General features: G+C 45.3%; 1 protein-coding gene and 1 non-coding gene across 4 annotated transcripts in view; one reads left to right on the top strand and one right to left on the bottom strand.

Annotated features, from left to right (window-relative positions):
* The window catches only part of FAM193A (family with sequence similarity 193 member A), a 98,886-nt gene that overhangs the window by 44,773 nt on the left and 33,960 nt on the right, over nt 1-20,153 (top strand). For all 3 annotated transcript variants that reach the window (XM_007471621.1, XM_007471619.1, XM_007471620.1), the window contains exons 7-12: nt 4,351-4,428; nt 6,021-6,133; nt 6,268-6,510; nt 8,848-9,001; nt 9,117-9,296; nt 14,623-14,874. In XM_007471621.1, coding sequence (XP_007471683.1) covers nt 4,351-4,428; nt 6,021-6,133; nt 6,268-6,510; nt 8,848-9,001; nt 9,117-9,296; nt 14,623-14,874 — 1,020 coding nt within the window. The remainder of the gene's footprint in view (nt 1-4,350; nt 4,429-6,020; nt 6,134-6,267; nt 6,511-8,847; nt 9,002-9,116; nt 9,297-14,622; nt 14,875-20,153) is intronic.
* TRNAE-UUC (transfer RNA glutamic acid (anticodon UUC)) lies at nt 11,480-11,551 on the bottom strand. The gene has a single exon. It is a non-coding gene; the product is annotated as a tRNA-Glu (tRNA).

Consider the following 20,153-nt stretch of genomic DNA (forward strand, 5'->3'; position numbering starts at 1 on the left):
AGCAAACATTTAAAGAAGAATTAATACCCATCCTTCTCAGACTTTTCCAGAAAACTGAAGGGGAGGGAACACTTCCTAACTCATTCAGTGGATACAGTAGATAAGCCCAGAAACAAACCCTTGCCTATATGGTCAGGTGATTTTTGACAAGGGTGCCAAGACCCTCCGATGGGGAAAAGACAGTCTTTTCAACAAATGGTGCTGGGAAAATTGGGTATCCACCTGCAAAAGAATGAAGTTGTACCCTTGTCTAATACCATGTGGAAAAGGGAACTCAAAGTGAATCAGGGACCTACGTGGAAGACCTAAATTACGTGGAAGAACCTTAAACACATTACTCTAAGTGAAATAAGCCAGACACACAAAAAGACATCCTGATGTCACTGATCCCACTCACCTGAGGTCCCTAGAGTAGGCAAATCCATAGAGACAAGAGAGTAGAAGGGTGGGTGCTGGGGGCCAGGGGAGGCGGGCGGTTATTGTTTAATGGGGACTGTGTTTCACTTTTGCAAGATGAAGAGAGATGGGGATACCACTGAAATGGTTCAGATGGTTTATTTTATGTTACATGTATTTTACAAGAAAAAAAAAAATTAAAAGCATTCTCTGTCTTTTCACAGTGGAAAACCATCCTCTTTCACTAAAGCGACCCAAAGGTGTGCATTCTTATTTTCATTCACCTGTCAAGGAACTACCATGCCATTAATACCAGTTAGGGAAATCGAGCAATTTTAGTTGCATCCAGAGGGTACCAGTCATTCTAGAATCCTTGGAATGCATATCAGTCTCTTCTAATCAAGTAGCATTTTAGAAACTACATAGTAATTCAAGATTGCAAAATGTTGCACATCTGTAAAATATTTAGTATTCACAAATAAGTATGGCCATGGGGAGACAGTTGACAGCTTTGAAATCCATTGTTCTTGTTTGCTTTTAAAGATTTATCCTTTGTTTGTTGTGTGGCGCATATATAAGCCTACAGGTACCCAAATGCTCCACAAAATTAATCCCAGAGGCTGTGAAGAGAAGGTCAAAGAGGAGGTTTCTATTGATTATATTTATCAAACAACTCTGTACCGAGCTCTGTAATAAGATAAAGAAATGATTACTTTTTCTAATGCTTAGCTCATTTTAAATCGTTTTTAAAATTTGCAACAGTAATAGTTGCTCACGGAAGAAAAACGTTTCTCCTGAAAACTGTAGACCCACGTTACGGAAAGGGAGAATTAGCACCATTATTGAATCTTCCCACATCCAAAACTCTGGCATCTCTCTCCTTTTTTACGTTGTCTTTTATAGCCTATATTATGGTCTTACAGTTTGTACATTTCTTACTGAATTTATATGTAGGTGTTTCACAGTTTTAGGGGCTATCCCGAGTGGCATCTCAGATGGTGGAATACATTTTCTAAGGCGTTACTGCTGGTCCTTAGAGGCGAGCTGATGAGTTCCGCTTTGTGTCCAGTCGTCCCACCGTGTCATCATCTCTCAAATAGTTCTGGAATTGATTGCTTTGAGTTTTCTAGGAGACCATGACATCGTTTACAAATAATAATAGTTTTGTCTTATCCTCTTTATTAGCATTTGAACTTTGTGTTTTGTTTTTTCACTTCAGCTAGAATCTTCAAAGCGTCATGAGTAAGAGTGTTACTAGCAGCAGCATCCTTGTTCAGTTCCTGGCTTTTGTGGAACGCTTTGGAGGTTTCACATTAAATCTGATGCTTGCCGTCCAAACTTTTGGTACTTTTTAGCAAATTAAAGAGCCCTTCCCTGGCGGCGCAGTGGTTAAGTATCTGCCTGCCAGTGCAGGGGACACAGGTTCGAGCCCCAGTCTGGGAAGATCCCACATGCCGCGGAGTAACTAAGCCCGTGCGCCACAACTGCTGAGCCTGCGCTCTAGAGCCCACGTGCCACAACTGCTGAGCCTGCGTGCTACAACTACTGAAGCCCGTGCGCCTAGAGCCCGTGCTGTGCAACAAGAGAAGCCGCCGCAACGAGAAGTCTGCGCACCGCAACGAAGAGTAGCCCCCGCTCACTGCAACTAGGAAAGCCTGTGTGCAGCAATGAAGACCCAACGCAGCTAAAAATAAATAAATAAAATAAATTAATTAAAAAAAATTTTTTTTTAAAGCAGGAATAGACATTAAATTTGTATGTTTTTCCTCTTTTTATGTGTTTTTGTATGAATTAGATTAGGCTTCCTAATTTTGAGACATCCTTGCATTCCTGGAATTAAACCCTACTAGATTATATTATTCTTTAATCCATTATTAGGCATTTTATTTAGGATTTTTATATCTGTATTCTGAGGTATTACTGAGTTTTCATCTCTGAGGTCTTGTTTGTTTTGCATAAAGGATAATTATGCTAATCTCATAGAATGAATTGAGAACTTTCCATGTTTTTCCAGTTTTTAGGAATAGTTCAACTTTCCTAATCTACAAAGGGTTTGCATAGACCCCACCATGAAACTTTGGGGCCTGGTTCATTTTTGCAGGGGAAGGAGCAAGGACTCAGTATCTTTTACTGCCTTTTCAGTAAACATTGTGTTCATGAACCTACTTGGGGTTTTCTACTTCTTAAGTGAGTTTTACAAATTGATATTTGCCTGGGAAATTATCCACATCATTCATATAAAGGGGTGGGCTTAAGCTTGTGCTTACAGGGCAGCTGATGAAAATGGGTGCATGATGGCTACAGGAGAATTCCCCTGCCTCTGACTTCGCACTGTAATGAGAGCACTTGCTCCCCTGAAAGGAGGCTGGCCAGTGCCCCTGGCGTCCCAGCTGTGCCCACAGCCTGCCCTCTGAGCTGTCCAGTGTCGAGAGAGGCCAGAAGTCTAGATTGTTTAGGTGAAATCTCAAAAGCTTTTTCATGTTGGCTCGGCTTGTAAAACACATTGTGCAGGGCCAACAGGATAGCCCTGAGCCACCTGTTTGCAGCTATTCTCTATATATGAAAGGCATAAATTGTACAGATGTTTTCTCTTGCGGTTTTAGAACATCTTTGTATGTGTCCGTGTCCTTTCTCACTCGCGCTGTTTTTGTTGCTCCTTTTCTTCCCTTGTTCGGCCTGGGAGGAAGTTCAGAGAACCAACTTTTGGGTTTACTGATCACGTTTACTTCTTGGCTTTTCCAAATTTCAGCTTTTACCTTTAATTTCTTATTAGCTGATTTCTTGTTTCGTTTTGTGTGGGCTTCTTCCATCGAACGCATACTTTTCAGGCCTTTTTCGTTGCTGTTCTGTTCTCTCATAAATGCCTCTAAGCTATACATTTTCCTCTACATCTCGGGCTCAACTTATAAAATTCGACTTGTGGGGCTTTCCTTGTCAATTATTTCTAAACAGACTGTAATTTCAACTTTGGTTTCTTGTCTAATATTTTTAAACTATTAAAAACTTCTAAGTGCATGAATTTGATTTTATTAAGTTACTCTTGTTTTATTCTGGAGGGTTTAACGGGCAGTTTTTTGTTTGTTTGTTTTAATTTGAAGATCTGATAGGCTATTTGTTACGTGGTTCGTGAGTCGAGCAGCATTCTGTCCAGCAGCTGGGAGCGCTGCCGGTTGTAGTGTGTCCTTTCCCTGTAGGACTGAATATACGCCCTCTTCCATTTTTTTTTTTTTCTTCTAATAATTTTGAAGATATGTATCCCATATCCTTTCAGTGGTTAATTTACAAGAATACATTTATATAAACGCCAAGATTTAATCACTTCGTGGCCTCCTCCTTCAAATAAGGCAGTGCCTTGAGCCCATTCTTAATTCCCTATTCCCCTCAATTTCTTTTTAGTTGTGGGAAAATCTACATTACTCAAGATTTACTACCTTAACCATTTCTAAGACTACAGTTCATTCATACTGAGTGCACTCACATTGCTGTGACCGTCACCGCTGTTCAGCTCCAGAACTCTCTCATCTTCACAAGCTGAAGCTCGTGCTTAAACAGCGGCCCCCGTCCCCTCCCTCCGCAGCCCCTGGTGCCTGCTGTGGCACTCAGGGTGACATCCCCAGGGCTCACACTTCACGTGCAGGGCCCCTCGTGGTTGTTCAGTGAACCATGACTGTCCACTCACCGTATTGACAGATCCACCTCTGATACGTTAATTTCTCTTTAAAATCTGAACTCCTCGCTGTGTTTTTCATGCAAGAAAAGTATTTGCGATGATTTTGAGCGAGTCACGTGAGGCGCTGAGGTCGAGTATCAGGTAGCGTTTCTGTAGTGCTGCAGCTTCTGTCTGCAGACGCGGTCTCTCGTATGTTATCATTTTAAAAGTCTCCCCTTGAAAATGTCCGGGGTAGCTCTTGCTGGTACTAAGACTTTTTGTTTTTTACATCCCCCATGAATTAGATGACAATGAAAACCAAACAGCGCATGCTAACAGAAGACTGGGAGCTTTTTAAACAAAGGCGATTCATGGAAGAGCAGGTGAGGCTGTGGGCCGGAGGGGCGGTTCACAGGAATGGGAATTGCTCCCTGCGGGTGGACGGCTCCAAAAGACCGGCGCTTCAGTACCACACTGCATGTTCTGCTCACTGTTCGTGGCAGTGGTGTAAACTGGTTTTCCTTCCGACTTCCTTCTCTCCTGTATCCCTCAGGGGACACCCGCATTTACAGAGCCACCCACTCGGGCCACAGCCACCCCTGAGTCCCCACGGACTCCTCCTAGGCGGGTGGCGCGTCCCCGGTTTGCTCGCCAGGGTGCACACAGTGAAGTCGCAGGGCTGGGACTTGGTGCGCGCCACGTGTGCCAGGGGCCATGCCTTCGTCGTGGCTGCTGGCGGCCCCGGCTCACCCCTTCCTCCAGCGGCTCTTCCCCCCACCCCTCTGCCTGCCGCTTTGGCAGAACTCCCGGGGGCTGCGGTGTGGTGGTCTCAGGGCATTGGACTTCATTGGGAAACTTGCTCCCCGTGCATGTGCTGGCTTCTCTCCCAGTTAGTCTCCCTTGCCGGGCGTGCTCCCTTGGCCTTCCCTAGGTGTCGGTGGCCCCAGCCTCGCCCGCACCCGTGGTCTCCTCTGGGTGCCACAGGTAGACAGAGTGCACCCGTGCTCCACTCGCTTACCAGTGTGGCTTCTGTCCTGTCCCATGGCTCTTCTGGCCACCACCCATCCCATTGCCCAAGCCGGTCCACAGGCTCCTTCTCTAAAATCCAGAGGCTCGCCCGCTCCAGTGGAAGTTGAGGTGCCGCTTCCTAGGTGGTTCCTGGGTCCACCCCTCCTCCACGCTCCACTGGCGTCCTCTCCAGCTGGCCTTCCTCACTGCTGCGTTCCTTCCCACCCGCCCACTGCCGTCTTTGTGCTGACTGTCCAGCTTCCATCATGCCTCATAAGCGTCTGTGTAACTCATGGGCGCCGGGTGCCACGGCTCTGTGTGCACAGGCCTGATGGCGGTGAGGCTGTTCCCCGAGACGCACTCCTGCTCAGCCCAGGCTCAGCAGCCGTCGAGAGTCTTGTGAGGGGATGCCCAGCTCGGTGCTCTTTGCTGGCCCGGATGCCTTCCTTGCCTCTTGACGGGATTACCAGCACTGCACCTGGGCCTTGCTGAGTCTTGGCACCTGCCGAGCAGCTTCCCCACCCCTCCGGCATGCTGAGCAGATCTCCCGGGGCACCTTCTACGCACGGTTTTCAAATTTGGTTTCTTGCCTGTCCCCTCTTCCAGAATCTAAGCTCCTTGAGGGCAGTGATTATCTCTATGTTCCTGGTACCTAGCAAGTACCAAGCCCATGGCAGATTCAGGGTAAAGGCTGGGTGTCTGCTGTGAGGGGCGCTGCGGTGTGTTTGCTGGTGAGGAAGCCTGTTAGGGGTTACTGGTCCCTGGCCTGTGTCAGGGCCTCTCCCAGCCCCACAGCTGTGTGCCTCACACATCTGCGGCCCCCTTTCCTGGCCCTGCCCCACCGTGGGAAGCTGTGGTCATTGGTTCTGAGTGTGACACACACTACCATAATTACTGGAAAATATAAGCTGTGTCACGGGGCGGCGCGTCTTGCAAAACTAACCCGTTGTCTCGTGATTTCCTCCAGTTGACGAACAAGAAGGCCGTCGCTGGCGAGAACAGCTTCACGGACACCATGAGGCACGTGCTGTCGTCGCGACTGAGCATGCCCGACTGCCCCAACTGCAACTACAGGAGGAGGTGAGCCTGCGTGTGCACGCAGTGGGCCTGCGGGACCCTCGCTGACCCCACAGAGGGCCGGCACCGACCTCTAAAGAGCACGGTCTGCCCTTCTCTGTTGGCTGTCTCGGTAACTGTCCTTAATTCCCAATCAGATGTGCTTGCGATGACTGCAGCCTCTCACACATCCTCACTTGTGGTATCATGGACCCCCCCGTCACTGGCGACATCCACATTCACCAGCTACCACTCCAGGTGGACTCTGCTCCCGACTATCTCTCTGAGATGCGCCCACCTAGCGTGTCATCAGCAAGCTCAGGGTCAGGTTCCAGCTCTCCCATTACAGTTCAGCAACATCCCAGACTCATCCTCACAGACAATGGCTCTGCACCAACTTTGTAAGTCGTGACTTTGTAATAAGGTTTCAGAAATTTAACTAATCCAATGATAAGAAATGGAGACAGTAATGTCTGGAGAAGTATGGATAGCATTATAGTGCTTTTCAAGAAAAAGGACCCTTCATTTTTTTAAACAGATTTTAAAACATGGAATCAGTAAACCCAAACTTTGACAGTTTCATGACCTGCCTAAAAGAAGGTGAATGAATAACTGCAGTAAGGCAAACAAACACATGTTGGTCTGCAGGGAAGTGTTTCCCAGCGCCGGCCTGGCCCGCGCTCACTGAATCACGGGTGGCCAGCCCGCTGCTCATTCCACCTCATCGTCAGCCCGGCATCCGTGCTTCTTCCATGTCTTGCTAAGAACTCAGATGATCACTTTAGCAAGCGACTGAAAGGTTCTGTTCTCCGTGTTCCCACATTACCTAGAAGGATGTTTTGTACAAGCGAGGTGGCTGTGCAGCTGTCGCCGGTTCACAGGGAGGGGAGTGGGCCCGTGTTTCTTCGGACTTGTGGCCGTGTCTCGTGTTGAGGCTACCTGCTCTAGCTTCTGGACAGGCCGCACGTGGGTATATGTTTTAAGAAATGAAACATGCCTTCTGCATGTCACAGTGTGTGTGGGTGCCGGGAGCCCTGCGGAGGTGACCGGCCCTCCCCCCCCGCCATGGCTCCCAGTGGAGGGCTGGTGCCCCGCATTTCTCAGACGTCTCGCTTCCCCCGTCTGGATTTCGCACAGTGACTCTGAGGCTTTCCTTCGGAGTCTTTCCATTCTCAATATGGATTTGGTCTCAAACACAGAATAGTTGTAAAGGGATTGGCCTGAACTCCGTGACTCCTTTCACTGAACTCAAGGTGCTTCATAGGCGTAGAAGCCCTGTGCTCTCGGAGCCAGTGCAGAGTGTTGAGGGCTTCACAGCTAGCTGCCAGCTAGCTCATCACAGGAGCATCCCGCAGTTCAGCGTGTGCAGTCGAATGAGAACTTACATTGGAAGAGTTTGACCCGCTCCTGTGTGCTGGCGGCTGGCGCCAGCCGTGGTCTCCCACGCTGCGTTGAGTGGCAGAGCCGGGGCCATGTGCGGATGCTCTGGGCATCTGGCCGCCAGCACCTTGTGATCCGTGTCTTCCCGGTAGACACTCTGTGATCCGAGGAGCTCCATGTGGCCGCTGGTTCGTGTTGTCTCTCGTGGTGCCACTTCTAAGTTGGTGAAATAGAAACGTGGCGGTTTAGTCGCTGGGCCGCAACGCTGTCTGGACTTCATGGGTTCTGGGGTTGCATGGAGCACGTGGTTTAGTTCCTTCATCTCTGCACCTTGGCTTCCTGCGCTGGGTCGTGGTGATGCTAACACCTCGGGAGCGGGTGTGGGTGCAGCCCAGGGCGAAGCCTGCTGTTACCTCAGGTGCAGTGGGTCCCCACGAGGCCTGCTGGGCACTGTCCGTGCTTGCTGTGATGAGCTCCGGATGATAGCACGTTGTAGTCCATTGACTCTTGTTTTCTTAAAAGGGGAAAAGAACCTGAGTTTGGCAATTCTGGACAGTCTTCCCTAAAGCCAAAAGGTCTCCAGTTCTTAGGATTGTTCCTTCTGGAGGCCATTGGGTGTTGAGGCTCAAGGTGGACGTGGTGGCATGTTTACGTGGACCCGTGGGGTGTCCATTTACAGTCATGCCTTAAACCATGCACACTGAGCCAGGAACTCTGCGCCAGCTCTCTTCATGTACCAGAAAGTCATACATTTTAAGTGTCTTCATAGGCTCTAGCCTTGGAGTCTTCTTACTTTTTTTTGGTAGATATTCCATTTGCCCATCGCTTGGATGTCTTGCTAAAGCTGATAATTAAGATTATGACTGGACTTGGCCACAGCTGGCCTTGTAGTGAAAAATCTTGTAGTTATCTTGTCACATAAGTGCCTTTAATGTTTTGTTCAGCTGGCTGTGTCTGAAATTTTGGTGGTTATAAAAACAAACGGTAAAGACCTACGGTTGTTCTCCGTACCCCTTTAATTAGAATCAAAAATTGTGTCTGCTTGGAAATGGCAGAGAGAACAGTTGTACACCAGGGCACTTCGACTTGAATAGATGTGCAGCATCAATTAATCTGATTAAATTTTGTGGTTTCCTTACTGTTTCTCCTTCTGGAGTCTTGTTTTCCGTTCTTCCAAATAGCACAAATGGTAAGCTTCCAGGCATTTCCTCGTGCGTTCAGGTTACGAGGAGATGCTGAGGGGCATGCGTGGCACTCAGTGCAACACTCCTGTGAACGAGAGCAGTGTCTGCTTGGCAGGTGGTGCGTTCGCTCTGCTCGCGGAGAGCGGCCTCCTGGTGACGTCTCTGCTTTCTCAGTTGTAGTGATGATGAAGATGTTGCACCGTTGTCAGCTAAATTTGCTGATATTTATCCGCTGAGCAACTATGATGATGCCGAGGTGGTGGCCAGCATGAATGGAATCCACGGTGAACTGAACGGTGGCGGGGAAAACATGGCCCTGAAGGATGAGGTACGGGCATGCGTCTTCATAGTGACAGTAAGTGACATCAGACGGTGTCTGGTGTGTCAGTTTCCTCCATCCTTCTGTTTCAAAAAGTGTAAATTACAAAGGGTTGTTTTTAAAGTCCCCTCAGGTAAGCAGTACCAGCAGTAGTTCTTCAGAGGCTGAAGACGAGGAGGCAGACGGCGAAAGTAGTGGGGAGCCCCCGGGAGCCCCGAAGGAAGACACAGCTCTAGGAGACGGGAGCCCTGGGAAGGAGGAAAGTAAAGTGGACAGTCCACCCCCGTCTTACTCAACTCAGCAGGTATGATTTTATTTTTTTCGAACTTTGTTGTGCCAGAGGTCTCTTTTCTGCCTCTGGCTTCTCTAAACACGAGCGTTATTGAATACAGAATTATTTTATTTCGAAAAACTTCTGAAGATTAGGCCTGGAGAGAGTCGAGGCATACTTGCAAATAAGCGGACGTGACTCGCACCCTCCCTTCAATCTTGTTCCTCTTTCCTGCATCTGTGATCAACATCATCTTGTTTCTGCAGCACTGCAGAGTACCTCCAGATATTTAAGTGTTGTGGAGGTTTTCTTGTCTGGGAAGCAAGGGAAGGGCTTTTTTTTTTTTTAATAAAGTGAAAGAGTGGAATGTTAAAATTTCAGAAAAGGTTGGTTTTGTAAGGGAGCTTTTCTTTCCTGATAGGTAACTGTTTTTCTGTTAACCAAAGGTGCGGGTACCTTACCAGACTGTTATTTTTTCTTAGAGACTCAGAGTTTTATAATAGACGCTCAAGCAGTTTTTAAATGAAAGGAAGAACAAATGAAGGTCCAGGCTGATTAAAACCATTTTAATAGGTGGTGTAAATCTGCAGGAAAGGACACCAGAAGGTATTACTACCCTGAGAAGTCTCGCTCCCACCTCCTTCCTCATCTACCGACCGGCTGCAGCGCCTGCTCACCCCCAGCCCCTAGTCCCAATACGTAACCAGTTTTACCTATTTAAAACTAGGTCCTTCCAGTGTTTATTTATGCAAATACACACATTCTTCGCCTTTTCATGAAAAAGGCTTATACTAATGCACACTCTGTTCTCTTCCCTGCCTAGCAGTGTGTCCTGACCAGCTTCACCTGTACAGAGAGCACTTCCTCTTGCTCCGCTGCTGGTCTCTTTGTATTCCATCGTGTGGACGTGTCATAGTTTTGTTTTGTTTTTCTTTTTAGTCCCTGCTGACAGACACTTGTGTTTGCTTCCGTTTGTTTTCCCATCATAAACTATTCAGTGAGTAACCTTACATATCTGACATTGTATACGTAGGCAGTTCTGTCCCTAGGAGTGGTCACCAGGAGTGGCTTTACCGGGTCAGAGCGTGATGCCCTCCCCTACCCCTGGAAGAGTTTTGAACTCTTGCCAGTCTGATAGATGAGAAGTGGTAACCCCGTGAGGTTTCAGTTTTCATTCCATTTTTTATGGGCAAAGTTGAGCACATTCTGTCATATATTTAGGGGCCGTTTGGGTTGCATTTCCTTCTCTGTCTTGTTTTTGAGTTTAATAATTCTTTGTGGGGACTGCCCTGGTGGTCCAGTGGCTAAGACTCCACACTCCCAATGCAGGGGGCCCGGGTTTGATCCCTGGTCAGGGAACTAGATCCTGCATGCCTCAACTAAGTGTCCACACACTGCAACTAAAGATCCCGCATACCGAAACGAAGATCCTGCGTGCCACAACTACTAAGACCCAGCACCTCCAGATAGATAAATATTAAAAAAAAAAAAAAAAAAAAAAAAAGAGTTCTTTATATATTGGTACAAGTCATTTATCAAGTGTGTGATCTACAAATATTTTCTTTTGGTCCGTGGTATGTCTTAGTATTTTTATGGTGTTTTTTGAAAAGCAGAAGTTATTAATTTTGATGCATTCCAGTTCATAAATTTTTTCTTTTATGAATCATGCTTTTGAAGTCATATCCAAGAAAATTTTACCTAATACAAAACTCTCGTTTCCTCTATAATATTGATAATTTTAGCTCTTACTTAGGTCGGTGGTCCGTTTGACTCAGTTTTGCTTATGGTCTGAGGTTAGGGTCCAAATTCATCTTTTTGCATATTTGGGTATCCAGTTGTCCCAGTACCATTTGTTGAAAGGGCCATCCTTTCCCCTGTTGAATTGCATTGGCCATTTATTGCAAATCAATTGACTATAAATGTGTGGGTTAATGTCTGTACTCAGGATCCTGTTCATTTGATCTCTGCGTCCTTAAACCCATACTCTACTTGACTGTTGCTTTATTGTAAGTTTGGAAATTGGGTAGGATATGCCCTGCATCTTGGTGGGCCTTTTTCAAAATTGTTTAGCCTTTTCCAAGTCTAAATGCATTCAAAGTCTATGTGCATTTCCATATACATTTAATTTTTTATTTTATTTATTATTTATTATTTATTTGTTTGTTTGTTTGTTTGTTTATTTATTTGCCATAGTGCATGGCTTTGTGGGATCTTAGTTCCCCGACCAGGGATTGAACCTGGGCCACCACAGTGAAAGCGCCGAGTCCTAACCACTGAACCACCAGGGAATTCCCCGTATCCATCTTAGGAACAATTTGTGACCTTCTACAAAAAGACCTGCTTGGATTTTGATAGAGGTTGCACTGAATTCTTGAATATGTGATAGAATTCATCAGCAAACTTCTCTGGGCCTAATCTTTTATTTGTGGGATGATAAGGATCAATTTTGGGAAAATACAGTCTTAACAAAATTGAATCTGTCAGTCAGTGACCATGCTGCTTCCATTTATTTGGGTCATCTTTAATTTCTCTCAGCAGTTTTTAAAAATTTCTAGTCTGTGGTTCTTGAACATGTTTCTTAAGTTTATTCTTAAGTATTAGATGTCTTTTGATTCTATAGTAAAGGTGTTTTCTAATTTCGATTTTCAATTGATTGTTGGTAATATATAGAAATACAATAGATTCTTATATATTGACCTTGAATTCTGCAGAATTATTTGCTAATAAACTTGTTTTAGAAGGGTTGAAGTTTTGTGGATTTGTTTTGGGGTTTTGTGGGGTTTTTTTGGTAGATTACTTTGGGCTTTATACATATGCAAGATCATGTTGTCTGGGAATAAACACTTACTTCTTCCTTTCCAATCTGGATTCTTTTAATTCCCTCCTCTTGCCTTATTGAGCTATAGCTAGAACCTCCAGTAGAGTGTTGAATAGAAGTGGTGCAAGCAGATGTCTTTGCTTATTCCCAGTCTTAGGGGGGAAGCATTCAGTCTTTGACCAGTAAAGTATGATGCTAGCTGTAGGTTTTTCATAGATGTCCTTTGTCAAGTTGAGGAAATTCTATTCTACTGCTAGTTTCTTGGGAGTTTCATCATGAACATGCTTTGGGTTTTTCAGATGCCTTCTCTGCATCTGTTGAGATGTCCGTGTGGTTTTCATCCTTTATTCTGTTACCGTGGTGTATCTCATCAAGTGATTTTCGTATATTAAACCAACCTTGTGTTCCTGGGATAAATTCCGCTTGCTCATGGCATATAGTCCCTTTTTCATATGTTGCTTGATTGGTTATTTTGTTAGGGTTTTTGCATCTGTGCTAATAAAAGATACTGGTCTATAGTTGTCCATCCTTATGATGTCTTTGTCTGGCGGTATCAGGGTGATACCTGCCTCATAGAATGAGTTGGGAATTGTTTCTTCTGCCTGTATTTTCTGAAGGAATTTGTCTGAGATTTCTTAAATATTTGATAGAATTCACAAGTGAAATCCCATGAGCCTGGTCTCTTTTTGTGGGAAATATTGTCATTACTAATTCAAATTTTGTTTACTTACTACAGGTCTATTCAGATTTTCTGTTTCTTCTTGGGTTGGGTTTAATAACTTGTGTCTTTTTAGGAATTTATCCATTTCATCTAAGTTGTTTAATTTGATATCAAATGGTTGTTTATTATACTCTCTTTTAATTCTGTAGAGTCTGTAGTGACGTTAATTCCTGATTTGGGTAATTTTGTTTACTCCTTTTTAACCCCCTCAGTCAGTCTGGCTATAAGTTTGTCCATTTTTGTAAATAGCCAGTTTTTGGTTTCGTTACTTTCCTCTGTTTGTCTCTTTTCTCTTTCATTGATTTCTGTTCTGATTTCCATGATTTCTTTCTATATTCTTTGGGTTTGGTTTGTTCTGTTTCTAGCTTGTTGAATTTAAGGCTTAGCTTACTGATTTTAGAGCTTCCAAATTTATTGAGACCTGTGTTATGGCCTAACATGTGGTCTGTCCTAGAGGTGCACTTGAAAATAATTTGTATTCTGCCCCTGTTAGGTGGAGCGGCCTGTAAATGAAAGTTGGGTCAAGTTGATGGATAGCGTTAGTCAAGTCTGCCATATCCTTCCTGATTTTCTATCTAGTTCTGAAAATTTTTGAGAGAGACATATTGAAGTCTTCAAGTGTACCTTTTGGGTTGTCTATTCCTTTTTCAAATCTGCCAGTTTTTGTTTCATGCATTTTGAGGCAGTGTTGTTGAATGTGTATCCATGTCATTATTGTTCTGTTTCCCTTTTGTCATTATGAACTACCTGTTCCCCTGCTAATGCTTCTTATCTTAGACTATTTTGTCTAGTATTAATACTCCACCTGTCTTCAGAGTACTGTTATAGTATATATTTTTTCAGCTCTTAGTTTCAGCTTCTTTGTGTCTTTGAGTCTAAAATTTGCCTTCCAGTCTTTTAGTTTGGTCCCATATTTTTATCCTGTCCATCAGTCCTTGCCTTTTGTTTGAAATGAGTCATTTACATTTGATGTAGTTATTGACAATATTTACATTTACCATTTTGCTGGTTATTTCTATATGTCTCATGTTTTTTGTACCTCTGTCCCTCCTTTACTTCCTTTTTTCATATCAAAGAAAATTTTAGTGTACCATTTTAATTCTGCTGTTGATTCTTGAGTTACGTTTTTTTGTTTGTTTGTGTTAAAGTTTAATTTTTTAAGGAGTGTGGGGAGTTGAGAACAGGAAGAGCCCTGGGCAAGAAGGCTAGACCCCTTCTGTTCTCACCTGAAAGTTCTAGCAGATTTGCATGAATAAACGCTTCTCAATTTGTTTTTTTCCTTTGGTTGATTTCCAGAGCCTCAAAACGATTGCCTTTGACAATTGTGTTCAGTTTTACACTTGTTTTGAGGGGGAAGAGTCACCGACTGCTTCATTCCACCTTAGCCGGAAGTCCCACCTCTGGTGCATTTCGAAGAATCTCTGTGTAACCGTCCGTTAAGCAGTATGAGCCCGGCGGAGCATGGCACCGGTGGTCTTGTTGTCCTTGGTCCCAGCTCCCTCTCTCCACTCTGCCGTCTTGCCAGTCCCCCTGCCCCTGCTCAGACAGGCGCGGGATGCAGATGGGTGTGGCTGCTGCCTCAGCAGACACCCAGCTGGGGTGAGGTGCGCACCCCCTTCTCTTTTCAGGTCTCTACAGTCCCAATCCTGGGGGCCCTCGTTTACCTCACGAGGAGGGACCCGTCAACCTGGGGTGTCAGGACGGGCCCTGCTGCCTTTGTATCTGCCGTGTGACTGGCTCTAATTCAGCCCGTACAATTCTTTGTTTCCCTAAATACTAAATACTCCTTTTCTAAATACTTCTTTTTTCTTTCCCTTTAGGCAGAGCAAGCTCCAAACACTTGTGAATGTCACGTCTGTAAACAAGAGGCGTCTGGATTGACGCCGTCGGCCGTGACCACTGGAGCCCTTCCTCCCGGCCACCAGTTCCTGAGCCCCGAGAAGCCCACACACCCCGCTCTGCATCTTTACCCCCACATCCATGGACATGTGCCCTTGCACGCCGTCCCACACCTGCCTCGCCCTCTCATCCACCCTACCTTGTACACAGCGCCCCCCTTCACACACAGTAAGGTAAGTCAGGGCAGAAAGGGCTGGAAAGCTCACCCGTCACTCAGACCTTGAGGGGTACATGTTGAAACAAACGGAAACCCATAAATTGGCAGCTTGTGTAGGACAGCGTCCACGCTTGATTGGAGGGTCGGTAAATGTTTCCTTTTACCGTAATACCTTAAACTCTTAGAATTTTGAACCTTTGCACTTGTGAAAACAATCACGAAAGTCATGGTTTATTCCTCCAGAATTAACTAGCACGTGAAGAGTTTTTCAGATGGTGCCGGAGTGACGGGTTGTGCTCAGGGACCTTCCACACAGGGCTTCTCCCCACCCAGAGAGCAGGTCAGTTCTCTACCCGCAGCTTTTCGAGGCCTGGCTCTTTTTCTCAGTGTGGTGGGTAAAACAATTTGAATGTGACATGAGTCCTCTAACACCGGCTGGGCTCTACAGGGTCTAAAATGACTGTCCTCTAAGCACGAGACCGAGGACTTTTATGTAGAAAGGAACAGCTTGAAGGAGGGACCCTGGGTGCCATGCGGTGCAAGCCCGTGTGCCGGCAGGTGATGAGTGGGAGGGGCTGGGGGCAGACCGGGAGGCCTGGCCAGGAGAGTAGCGAGGGGCTGGGAAAGCGTGGTTTGCGTGCGTTTCTCCTCCGAGCCCTCAGGTTTACGTTCAGTATCGTAGACTTTGCAGTGAGATTTTCAGGTTAGTTTCGTTCTTTGTGCCTCTCTAGCTATTTTGAACTTACCTTTGTTGACTCTTATCATGAGTTTTTATTTTTTGGTCACTTACTCTGCCTCGTGTTATTAGTTCTAGTCAGTCAAAAGTAGAATTTCCCCCAAACTCTACTGATAACGTTACTTAAAGCAGTGATTCTCCACTGGGAGAGAAAGGGAGGATGTGGCCTGAGAGGGGCTTTCTCAAGAAGGCCACACGCTGCCGTAGCTGGGGAGGGGCACAGGCGAGAGATTATAACCACTGGTTTATAACAGAGTGTAATCAGCTTGTCATGTTCTCTTATGGTAAGTGCTTGGTGACCACTCACATTTATGCTTAAATTTTATTAGATTGAATTGCTCAATTTGAACAGTTAATGGTACCTTTGTTAATCGGGTGATTTTAAGCAGCATTATTCAGGTGTGTATTCAAGGCCAGGCTATTTTCATGGTCTCCCTGATCCACAGCCCTTGCGCTCTGGGTGAACGTCTGAGCTCGGGAAGCTGTTGGCTCCCCGTTCTTGCCTGAATAGAGCTCCGGTTTCTAGTCCCTAGGGAACCACCCAGAGAAAAGAGTGTGGAATATGGCCTCCCATACTTCCTTGCTGGTGGAAGCTGTTCAAGGATTAGTTCCTAAAAGTCTTCAAGTAAAGTAGTGAAATTGATTATCCCCAGAGGCTGTTGGGACCTCCAGTTAAAGCTGATGTTCCCCCCCTGAACTTTGGCCTTTTCTCAGGACGTTATAAGTAGTCTGTAGAAGGGGAAGGGGAAGGAGAGCGTTTCGGGAGCATCATCTGTATCGAGATCTGCTTACTTGATACCCGTTAAACTGTAACCCAGCAGATAGATGTGAAAGATTCGTGGCTGGAAAGGCAAGTACGGAGGAGAAGCCGTTAGGCCGTATTCCAGCCACTTCAGTGTTAACGTCAAGATTATTCGAATACATTTGAAATACACTAGTTGGACGCCATTTTTATTTGGAAAACTGAGATGCATTTGACAGAATATTTCATTTGTACCTGGTATAAAAATGTTTGCTTTTCTAAACAATCTTACGTTGTCCCTTAACCAGGTTTTGCAAAGTTGGTTTGTGTTATTGGAGTTAGTTTGACTGACTTGAGTACTGTGGCTGCGTCTGTACCTAAATGCATCGTGTGTTCCCAGCCCCGTAGGAGATGGTAGAGAAGAAATGCGCTGTATTAGAAGGACACAGACTCATCCTCAGCTCCGTCAGAGCGGATTTCTCAGAGAGACCAGCACCGCTCAGCGTGATGGTCCACACACAGCTGGGAGGAGGGAGGTGGTGCTGAGTGTGGCGGGCAGCCGTCCCCATTGAGGCTCCTCTGACCTGCTGGTGTTTCTGTGTTGTCAGGGCCTTTAGAAATTTCTGCTCTGGTTAAATGACAGCTGTCGCCTTGAAGACTTTATGTCACTGTAGTTGTAATTCTTTTGATTCATACTTTTGCCATCGTGGGCAAATATATTTAAGACCTAAAATGCTTGGAATGAGCCCTGTTAAAATTTTGTTTTCTTGAAATTAGAAAAACCTGAAGACTGTTTCTGTTTTCAGATGTCTTCATACCAATGATACATTTCACTTGTGTGTTCAGATGTGTTATTTGAAAGTTAAAAGTAGTTGCAGGAGGTAAATATAGTGATGAAATACTAGAGAAAAAATTAGAACTGTAAGTGATAGGGAATTTAATTTCCAAATATGTGGGAATTCTCTAGCTATCTCTCCGTTACTGGTTTCTACTTTACTTACTTCTGGTCTGAGAGCATACGCTGTACTTTTCTGTCCTTCCGAATTTGTTAGTGTGCTCTGTGGCCCAGAGCGCGGCCTCTGGTGAGTGCCCCGTGTTCAGAGGACGCGCAATCTGCTGTTTTCGGATAAAGTAGCAGTGGATTGATGGTGCCGCTGAGCTCAGGCGTGTCCTTACTGACCCCTCCCTGCTGGATCTCCCCGTTTCTCATGGGGGAAGGTTGAGGTCTGCAGCTATAATAGCGGATCCACTTGTTTCTCCTGGCAGCTCTGTCAGGCTTTGCCCCACGTAGTTTGATGCTCTTTTGTTAGGTGCTCACATGTTTAGGATTGTTATGTGTCCTTGCGGAGTTGACCCTTTATTATTAAGTAATGGCCCTCTTTATCCCTGATAACTTTCCTCGCTCTGCAGTCGTCTCCATCCGCAGTTAGTGTAGCTCCACCAGCTTTCCATTAGTGTTCCACGGTGTATCTCTCCCCACCCACCACTTACAGTAGGTTTCTTGTAGACAGGTATCCTTGGATCTTGGGTTTTTTGGGAGGGGGGAAGGTTCTTGTTGTTTAATATACTCTGATAATCTCTGTATTTTCATTGGTGTATTTAGACCATTCACTTTTTTTTTTTTTTTTTTTTTTGGAGGCTCCAGACGCGCAGGCCCAGAGGCCATGGCTCACGGGCCCAGCCGCTCCGCGGCATGTGGGATCTTCCTGGACCGGGGCACGAACCCGCGTCCCCTGCATCGGCAGGCGGACTCTCAACCACTGCGCCACCAGGGAAGCCCCTAGACCATTCACTTTTAAAGTGATTCTTTTACATGTTTGGATTAATAACAGCCACGTTTGTAACTGTTTTCTATTTGTTATCAGAGGCTTCTTTTTCTGCCTTCTCCACTTTTTTTTTTTTTTTCCCCCTGGTGGTACGCGGGCCTCTCACTGCTGTGGCCTCTCCCGTTGCAGAGCAACAGGCTCCGGACGCGCAGGCTCAGCGGCCACGGCTCACGGGCCCAGCCGCTCCGCGGCACGTGGGATCCTCCCGGACCGGGGCACGAACCCGCGTCCCCTGCATCGGCAGGCGGACTCTCAACCGCTGCGCCACCAGGGAAGCCCTGCCTTCTCCACTTTGAATTGAGCATTTTCTGATTCCATTTTATCTCTTCTCTTAGTATATTAATTATGCCTCTTTTTCAATTTTAGCAGTTGTATTAGAACATACATTTTAACTAATCTAAGTCCCTGTTCAGATACCACTATTGTGCTTTACATGTAGCATAGGTACTTTTTATCAGATTATTCCCAATTCCTCCCTCCCATCCCTCGTGACATTGCTGTCATTATTTTCATTTATCCATATATTAATCACCTAGTACACTGTTATTATTACTTCAGAGTTATTTTTTAGATCAATTAATAATAAGAAAAATAAGAGATTTTATTTTACTTGCATTTATTCCTTCTCCATTGCTCTCCCTTTCTTTATGTAGATCCAAATTTCTGAGCTATATTATTTTCCTTCTGCCTGAAGAGAATCTTTTAACATTTCTCGCAAGGCACGTCTGCTGGAGATGAGTTCCCTCAGTTTTTGTTTGTCTGAGGAAGTCATTATTTCTCCTTCACTTTTGAAGGATAATTTTGCTGGATACAGAATTTTAGGTTGGTGGGTTTTTGTTTTTGTTTTTTTCCTTTGAACACTTAAAACACAGTTAACTCCACTCTTCTTGCTTGCATGGTTTTAAATGAGATGTCCTCTGTGATTGCATTCCTTGTTCTGTGGGTGCAGGGGTTTCTCCCCCCACCCAACCTCACCCCCTTAGGCTGCTTTCAAGATTTTCTCGTTGTCTTTGGTTTTCTGCAGTTTGAATATGATATGCCCAGGTGTGGATTTTGCAGGCATCTATTCTGTTTGGTGTCCTCCGCGCTTCCTGGGTCTGTGGTTTGGTGCCTGTCCTGAGTTTGGGACGTTCTTGGCTGTTAGTCCTTCAGATGTCCCTCCTGCCTGTTCCGCCTCTCCTTCCAGGCTCCAGGCACCACATTGAAATGTCTTCTGAAATTGCCCCACAGCTCTTGGACATTTTGTTCTATTTTTTTGGTCATTGTTGGGGGTGGTTTTTCTGGGGGTTTTGTTTGTTTGTTTGAATTCTTGTTTCTCTTTGCATTTCAGTTTGAAAAGTTTCTCCTGACCTATCTTGAAGCTCATTGATTCTTTTCTTGGCTGTGTCCAGTCTACCGATTCTTAGTTTCTCTTACAGTGTTTTTTTATTTCTAGCATTTCTTTTTGATTCTTTCTTAGAATCTCTCTGCCCATATTACCCATTTGTTCGTGCATGTTGTGTACCTTTCCCGTCAGAGCCCTCAGCATATGAGTAATTTTAAATTCCCTGTCTGATGATTCTCGGCCATTTTATCTTGTTTGTATTCCCTCTTAACCACTCTGCTGTCTCTCCCTGGACCTCTGGTTAGACCTTCTCATCCTGCACGTCATACCTGATGGCCTCTCCGTACCTGAAATGCGTCTCCTTGTCTCTCAGTCTGTTCTGGGAACTTCTTTTGGATCAGTCTTCCAGTTAAGTGGTTCTCTATAACTGGGTCTAACCTGCCCCTTAAGTTTGAGTGTTTAATCCCACCTGTAATTTCTTATTTCTAAGCTTTAATTTATTTATTTTTCAAATGTGTTAGAAACTTTTTATATTCTCTTGTTCCTTGATCACTTTTTCTTTCATCTCTCCTCTCTTTAAGCATTTTACACACAGTTATTCTGTGTTTGAATGAAACCTTGAGGATCTAAATCTGTTTTTAATCATGAGATCATGTTTTGTTCAGCA

The sequence above is a fragment of the Lipotes vexillifer genome, unplaced genomic scaffold, assembly GCF_000442215.2.
Source record: "Lipotes vexillifer unplaced genomic scaffold, Lipotes_vexillifer_v1.1 scaffold328, whole genome shotgun sequence".
Lineage (NCBI taxonomy): Eukaryota > Metazoa > Chordata > Mammalia > Artiodactyla > Lipotidae > Lipotes > Lipotes vexillifer.